Here is a 7,971-nt window from a genome sequence, read left to right on the forward strand (position 1 = left end):
TCAAAAAGTGATATTTTAATAATAAATTTTAAGAAAAGTGATAGATTAATAAAAATAAATCAAATTTTAAACTCTAATCCTAATAATATAAACATACAATGTTAATCCAAAGTATATATGCATTAATAAAAATGGCTCAGCCCCTAACATTTACTTTTCAAAATATCACTTAATTCATTTGGATCTCCGATTTTTGGTTTAGAGAAAAGGGAAATGCTACGGTGATAAAAACATATTCTTCATCAGCTGATGAAATTACGTAAAAGGCACAATTAAGTCATGCGTGTCTCTTATTTTCTGAGAAGAAAAGATAGCTTTCTGCAGGAGTTTGTCTTATATCATGTCTCCCTTTTATGGGATTAAATGAAGTTAATGATATTAATTTTTTTTAAGTTAATAACGACATTGTTATTATTTTAGTTAATTTTTTGGGTCTTTTTGGTGGATTGGCCAGTTTTTTTTGTTGTGATTTGGACATTGGGTATTATGACTAATATTTTTAATCACTAAAAAAATTAGGATTTTTGTATCACAAATTTAAGATTGAAACCCATTATGACTAAAAAAAGGAGATTGAATTCTTGGACCAACTGAAATCATAAAAATAATAACAATGATAATAAAATAGAAGAGAATGCTTACTATGATGGTTTTGAATTTAAAAAATTGAAATAAATAAATTAATAAAATTAAAATTAATATTTTAATATAAATTTTTTAATATTATAAATTTTATATTTTGTTTCTTTTCAAAAGTTTTCGATCACACCTATTTCAAGTTAAGTTTCAAAGTAGTCCCTGAACTTACCTTCGAGTCTAAAAGTAATCCCTGAAATTAATAATCACTCAAATTTGTCTCTGAACTTGTACTCCAAGACTTATAGTAGTCCCTGAAATATTTTTCGTTCATCAGAACTTTGAAACAACGTCATTTTGAACAAAAAAAAAGAAGCCTAAAAAAACGTTCATCGTTTTATATTAAAAAACACAACAACCCCCTTCTTCTTCTTCTTCAACTCTGTTCTTCTCTTCTTCTTCAACAAATCACAAAAATAAAAACCAATAACACAAAATATCACAAAAAAATTACCATTAATTAGAAAAGATCAATCAACTTAAATAGCAAGTATCAATCAATCTAAATAGCAACAAGCACAAAAAATAGCAACCACAAAAAATATAAATAATTACAAAATAGAAAATAACTAAAATTAACCATTGTTGTTATATTAAAACAGGATCAGCAGTAACAATCACCCAAAATATTAAAGAACAATGATTGAATAACTAAAAAAATTAAAGAAAAAAATACCATGGCTGAGAGAGAGAACCGTGCCAGAAGAGAGAAGAGAAAAACCGAGCGAAAATGGAGGCAAGCGAACAATGGCAGCAGCGAAACGGAGGCCCACGAGAGGCGGCAACAGCAAAGATTGAGAAGAGCTCTTGTGAGTGTGAGATTATAGTTGAAAAGGAGGAGAAGGAGGGCATCAAATTATAAAGAAGAAGAGGAAGAGGAATGATATCAAGTTGGGGAAGTAGAAGGGGAAGGGTTGGAGGAGGAAAAGGGGTCGGATTGGGGATGAAGAAGGAAAAGGTAAAGGTTGGGAGAGGAAAAAGGGGTTGGGGATGGGGATAGAGAAGGAAACAGATTGAAAATTAGGAGGGGGTGGGGTTCTACGCTGTGCTTCTTTCTTTTTTCTTTTTTTTTTCTTTAATAAAATTGGGGGATTCTACGCCACTTTATTTTTTCTTTTTCTTTTTTTGTTTTTTTTTTTCTCAAAACGACGTCGTTTTAAGGTTTTGATAAATAGAAAATACTTCAGGGACTACTATGAGTCCTGGAATACAAGTTTACGAATGAATTTGAGTAATTATTAACTTCAGAGATTACTTTGAGACTCGAGTGTAAGTTCAAGGACTACTTTGAGACTTAACTCCACCTATTTATAAATTGATGCCCTAGAACTCTTCACATTACACAAAGCACACCCTGATAATCACAACTATATTTTTTAATTTTGTATGATTGTTATTATTCTCACACCAAAATCTTAGTTTTTTTAGGATTGTTATTATTCTCACACCAAAGTTCTTGTTTTTTTTTTATTTTTTTTAGACATGGATAAAATCCAAAATCCAAATCTCCTCTTAAACTTTCCATCCCAAACTCATTCATTCTTCCCTCTCTACTACACATGTAGCATCCTCTCTCGCCCAAAATTAGCCTCTCATAAAAAAAGAAAACATCGGCAATAAAGATGCATCTAAAGTCAGCAAGCTTTCTAAACATGGACGAGATTGCACAAAACATCGGTTCTAATACAACTTAATTTGATTTTGCTAATGAAAACAGTAGAGAAAGGATGCTGCATGTGTAATAGAAAGGGAGGAATGAATGAGTTTAAGACGAAAAGTATAAGAGTAGATTTGAGTTTTGAATTTTATCCATGTCCAAAAATAATTAATAATATGCAAATGGTAGAATTACAAAACTTTAAAACTAGTTTTTATCATTTAATTTATATTTTTTGTTTTTATTAATTTATTTATTTCAATTTTTTAAATTCAATAGATGGTTTCAGTGGCTAAGAGAAGAGGGTTGAATCTTAGCCCCCTTTTTGCTTGATTACACTTTCTGGTCTTTGAAGAGACTTTTCTGTTTTTGTCTCGTCTCTAGCCACGAGACTTTTTATTTTTGTCTCGTCACTTGGCACGAGATATTTTTGGTTTTTGCTCCTGGACAGTAGAAACAGAAATGGAGTAGGAGAGAATGAGAATTACACCCAGATATATCCTGGTTCAGCTGCTAAGTACAATGCAGCCTACATCCAGTCTCCATCACAACAATGATGGAATTTCACTAAAATCAACTTGATTACAAACTGTAAAGTGCTAACCCAACTTACAAGGGGATTCCCACAGAATCATGAAACACAACATAGACGTACAAAGGAACTCTAAGGACATCTATAGCTTTTCTTTTAATTTTGCACTCTCTGCCTTTTTCTGCTCTATGACTTTTTCATACAAACCTCACTTGTTTGCCTTTTTTCCATGAGACTCAAGACATGACAAAATTAAACAGAAAAATTACAAAACAGAATATATTGAAGGAGAAGAAAATCTGTAAGCTTAGGTAGCTATGAGACTTCTGTGCCTTGCACTATCAAACTTTTCTTCCTTATTTCAAACTGTGACTGTTCACCCCTTTTATAGAGAAGAGAAGTCTTCACAGTTGAAACAAAACAAAGCTTAACTTATTTTCCTTCAAAAACAGAACCGGTTCGGCCATAGAGAGAGAAGAGGTAACTCATGCAAAACCCAACATGCAAATACCTCTAGTTCTTCCTTGGTCATCACTCTTCATCAATCCGAGCGCTCCATCCTTGACTTGCTCTCCAAGATGAATTTCTGGCCCTTGATGCTTCATGATGATGATGACTTCATCTGCTCCAATCTCTGTCTCTTCCATCACTTCGCCACTCTAGCTACTTCCTGTGGTGGTTGAACAGAATCAAAAACAAGCCATGCGTCCAAGAATCTCCTCCTTGCTGGCCGAATCTTCTTCTTTCTTTTTGGGTATGAAGAGCTCGATATTACCTCACCAAATTTTACCATTTTTGGTGAAAATCTCAGCCACAACATACTTTTATTTTGTTATGTTTTCTTGCCATCATCATGATGATCTTGTAGTGTGATCTTCCTTCACTTCGGTAGCTCATTTTTGCTTCCATGGTTTCCTGGACAATGACCGAAAGAGAAGAAAGAGATGAGAGAGAAGAAGCAAATGGAAGAGTAGCAATTAAATGAAGTTAAACAAATTAAGTGGAGAAAGTTGCTTTTACTTCCCTTGCTTGAGTGTCGTGCAGCACAAAGCAAATCAATCATGTCACTCATACTCTCTCTCTCTCACTTATGTTTCCAATGCATGTATTAATTCTTCTAAATAAAACTTTGAGTTCCATCACATGCTTGGAGAAAGGATCCGTTGAAGACATCAGACAAATGATAACATTTGCTTTCCTGATGAATTTTGGATCAAGCATTGGATCTTAGCATAGATCTTGGGCTTGTAACAATAACAAAATCAATTTGGCCCATTATAACAACTAGGTTCAGCCACAAATTAATTTGGACATTCAAGGCTGAGCAAATAGTGAAACACTTGGGCTCATTAATTTTGTTTTGGCCCAAAATCAATTCAGCCATGCTCATCAATGTATTCTTACATTAAATCAAGGCTGAGTATAATTGGACTTGTACCAGAATTTTATTTTCGGCCCAATCAGAATCTACATCACAAAATTATTAATAAACATATGTTAAATAAAATCAAATTAATAATTTTGTAATTACAAATTTTAATAATATTTATTCATCATTAAAATTAAATTGGAGTTTTTTAAATTCATCAAAAACCATCATAGTAAACATTCTCTTCTATTTTATTATCATTGTTATTATTTTTATGATTTCAGTTAGTCCAAAAACTCAATCTCTTTCTTTTTGGTCGGGTTTCAATCTTAAATTTATAACACCAAAATCCTAAATTTTCTGGTGATTAAAAATATTAGCTATAATACCCAATGTCCAAATCACAACAAAAAAACTGGCAAATCCATAAAAAAGACCCAAAGAATTAACTAAAATAATAACAATGTCGTCATTAACTTAAAAAAAATTAATGTCATTAACTTCATCTAATTCTACAAAAGGGAGACATGACATAAGACAAGCTCCTGCACCACTTTAAAAGTTATTTTTTTTTTTTTGAGAGAATAAAAAACACTCATGACTTAATTGTGTCTTCCACGTAATTTCATCTGCTGATGAAAAATATGTTCTTTATCACGTAGCATTTGCCGAAAGAAAAATAAATTTGACTAAAGAATAATACAGTGCCATGTGCCATATTTTTATTGCTATATGTCATATTTAAAAAGCATTTTGGCTCCACTGTTTCTGTTTTATCATAGCATCTATCACTATGTTACTGTATCTTGTCTTAATATCACTTTAAAGTTTAAACACATTGTAGATAAATTATTTTTTATTTTTCTAATCTATTATTGTCCAATTTAGATAATATTCTAATTTAACTTGAAATCAAGATATCTTGCTAAAGGAGTAAAGGTACGTGTTAAACGATCATAAATAAGGGATTTTAATTAAAAAAATTAAGTGCACGCTGGTTAGTATATTCAATATTTTGTAAATTAATAAATGAAAATAAGAAATATTAAAGAAAAACTGAAAATATAAATACAAACTTTGTTAAATGTTAATTGATAATTTAATATAACTTTTTTAATCATAGAAAAGAAAAGTAATGAGTATTGTGAAAGAAAGGTTTATAATTAGAGTAACAGAATAAAAAAAATTGAAGGAGTATAAATTAAAATCAAATAACACGTGTAATTATATATAATGTTTTTTTTAAGGAAAAATATAGGTAACTAACAACATTTTTGAATAATGTGTGAACAATGTAAATTAATAGAGTTAAAAAAGTAAATTAATCTTAAATTTAATTAATAACATTAAATTAAAGTATAGTGTATTTTTATTTAATTGATAATTATTTATGTTATTTAAGATGGCCATTGTTTACCTATCACTCTTTTTTTTTATCATGAATAATTGTAATTGTAATTAAACGAACATAGTTGAATTGAATTGCTAATATCTTGTGTTAAATTAGATATCTTGTTAACTAACCATCCAGCCATGCAGTAGCCAGTAATTAGATAATCCTAAATTACAAATGATGAAGAGATATTGCAAACATCTTAAAAAGTAGTGTTAATATCAAATTCAGGAGTAGAGAATACATAGTTTCTAAGCATTTATTTTCTACAATACTAAAATTTATCATGATGAAGAAAAGAAGGGAACTGATATGGGATGCTATTTTGTGTATAAAAGAAACATTACAGCAATACAGCATGTAGCTAGTGTGGGACGAAGCTTTCTAAGTTATATAATCTATCTTGTAAGTAAACTCATTATCGGGCCGGGGAACAAACATACAAGTCAGCATTGTACTGTAAATAAATGAAATGTAACAATAGCAATGACATATATATCTCTGGTATTGCAATATGGCCTTTGCAAAACTATCTTCAAAATTGGGGCTAACTGCTACTTTGCGACGTTATCAATCAATCAATATGTATAGTGAGAGAGATAGATACCAAACAAAGTAAGGGCAATTGACAAAGCCATATTCACACCATCAAAAGCTACCCCCGAATTAGAACCATTATTTCCCTCATCTTCTGAAGGACTTGGGGCCACAGGCTTAGGCATCACAGCTGCCGGTGATACTTCTGGAGCTGGCGATGTTACTGGAGCCGGCGAAGCTACTGGCACTGGTGACACCACGGGAACAGGCGATACTACTGGAACCGGTGACACTGTTGGCACGGGCGATGATACGGGAATTGGGGACACTGCTGGAACGGGCGATGCTACCGGCACCGGTGACACTACCGGGACTGGTGACACTACCGGAACTGGTGAGACTACCGGCACTGGTGACACTACCGGAACTGGTGATACTACGGGAACGGGAGATGCTACCGGAACCGGGGAATTCACTGGAACCGGTGCGACCACCGGCACTGGAGACACTACGGGCACGAGGGACTTTTCTGGAACCGGTGCAACCACCGGCACCGGCGACACTACTGGGACAGGAGACAAAACAGGCACCGGCGACACTACTGGGACAGGAGACAAAACAGGCACCGGAGACTTGACTGGAACTGGGGAAACTACAGGCACGGGGGACTGAACTGGAACCGGGGCGGGAAATTTAGGTGGAACTGGTGACACTGCGGGAGGATTAACAGGAACGGGGATGACAGGTTGGGTTGGAGAGGTGGCATTTGCAGTTCCGTTTCCGTTTCCACTATTTCCAGTTCCATCTCCGGTGATACTGGGGGGCATGAGGATGGTGCTAACTTGCACCACCGATATGTTGTAAGGTTGTGCGGCAATGGCTTTGATGAGATTGACGCCTGGAGCTTTTAGGTCGGAGGCGGAGGTAAAGATGACGGCCCCCCCGGTGGCAACGTTGGTAATCTGCAAGAATCCCTGCATGTCTTGGGCTTGGCCTGTTGTTTGGAAGAGAGTGGTGGCGGTGACGGTTCTGTTCCCAATATGCTGGAACTTCTGGACGTCAAAGTAGTCAAGTATGACGTGCAGGCTCAAGAGCTTCTTTATGAGGTCCATGGATTTCCCCGACAAGGGCGCTATCCCGGCATTGTCCACCGCCAACACCGTTATGGCTGCCCTCTTGTTCACCTCCTCTGCCAACTGTGTCTGCGCCAAATAGTTGCTGAAGCTGCTGAATGTCGGGTATCGCGATAGTAGCTTTGTTATGTCAAAGCACGTCCCTGGCGATGGCAATATTACCAGCACCGCCATTACCGATACCAATATACTCCATGAACACGCCGCAGTAGTAGCCATGTTGAATCTCGATTGATTTGATAAATTGGAGACACACGCACTCACATTCATGTATATATACACACGCGTCGTGCTTCTGATCGAACCATGATGAATGAATGAAGTAGATGGACCAGGTCTGGTTTATTCCGCATATTCTTAGGAGCTTTCCTTCGATGCTAAACCAGACACGCGAGCAAATGATGGAGACCCTCTTAACTCTCTTCTTTGACAATGTATAACTTCTTAGCTATAACTGCTCTCTATAATTAGCTTACTACTCTTCTATCCTCCACTTTAATTTGGATTTACTAGTATACTAATTGCCTCATGGATGTTTAGTCTAGAAATAAAAGAGTTGGTCGTCACATTTTTTTTTTGTTTTATTACGCTAAAAATCAATTATCAATATATAACAACTAATTTAATAAATAATTTTTTATATATATAAATTTTTTTGTATTTTATATATTCTTTTTACGTTTTTCCTCCTATCTTTTTATCTTTTACACTTTT

At 34.5% G+C, this 7,971-nt stretch overlaps 1 protein-coding gene across 1 annotated transcript; it reads right to left on the reverse strand.

Moving 5' to 3' along the window:
• On the reverse strand, nt 6,166-7,476 carry LOC107614627 (fasciclin-like arabinogalactan protein 3). Its single transcript, XM_016316768.1, has one exon. It carries the CDS (start codon nt 7,474-7,476, stop codon nt 6,166-6,168), a length of 1,311 nt encoding a protein of 436 aa, XP_016172254.1.

Source organism: Arachis ipaensis, chromosome B09 (genome assembly GCF_000816755.2).
Source record: "Arachis ipaensis cultivar K30076 chromosome B09, Araip1.1, whole genome shotgun sequence".
Taxonomy (NCBI): domain Eukaryota; kingdom Viridiplantae; phylum Streptophyta; class Magnoliopsida; order Fabales; family Fabaceae; genus Arachis; species Arachis ipaensis.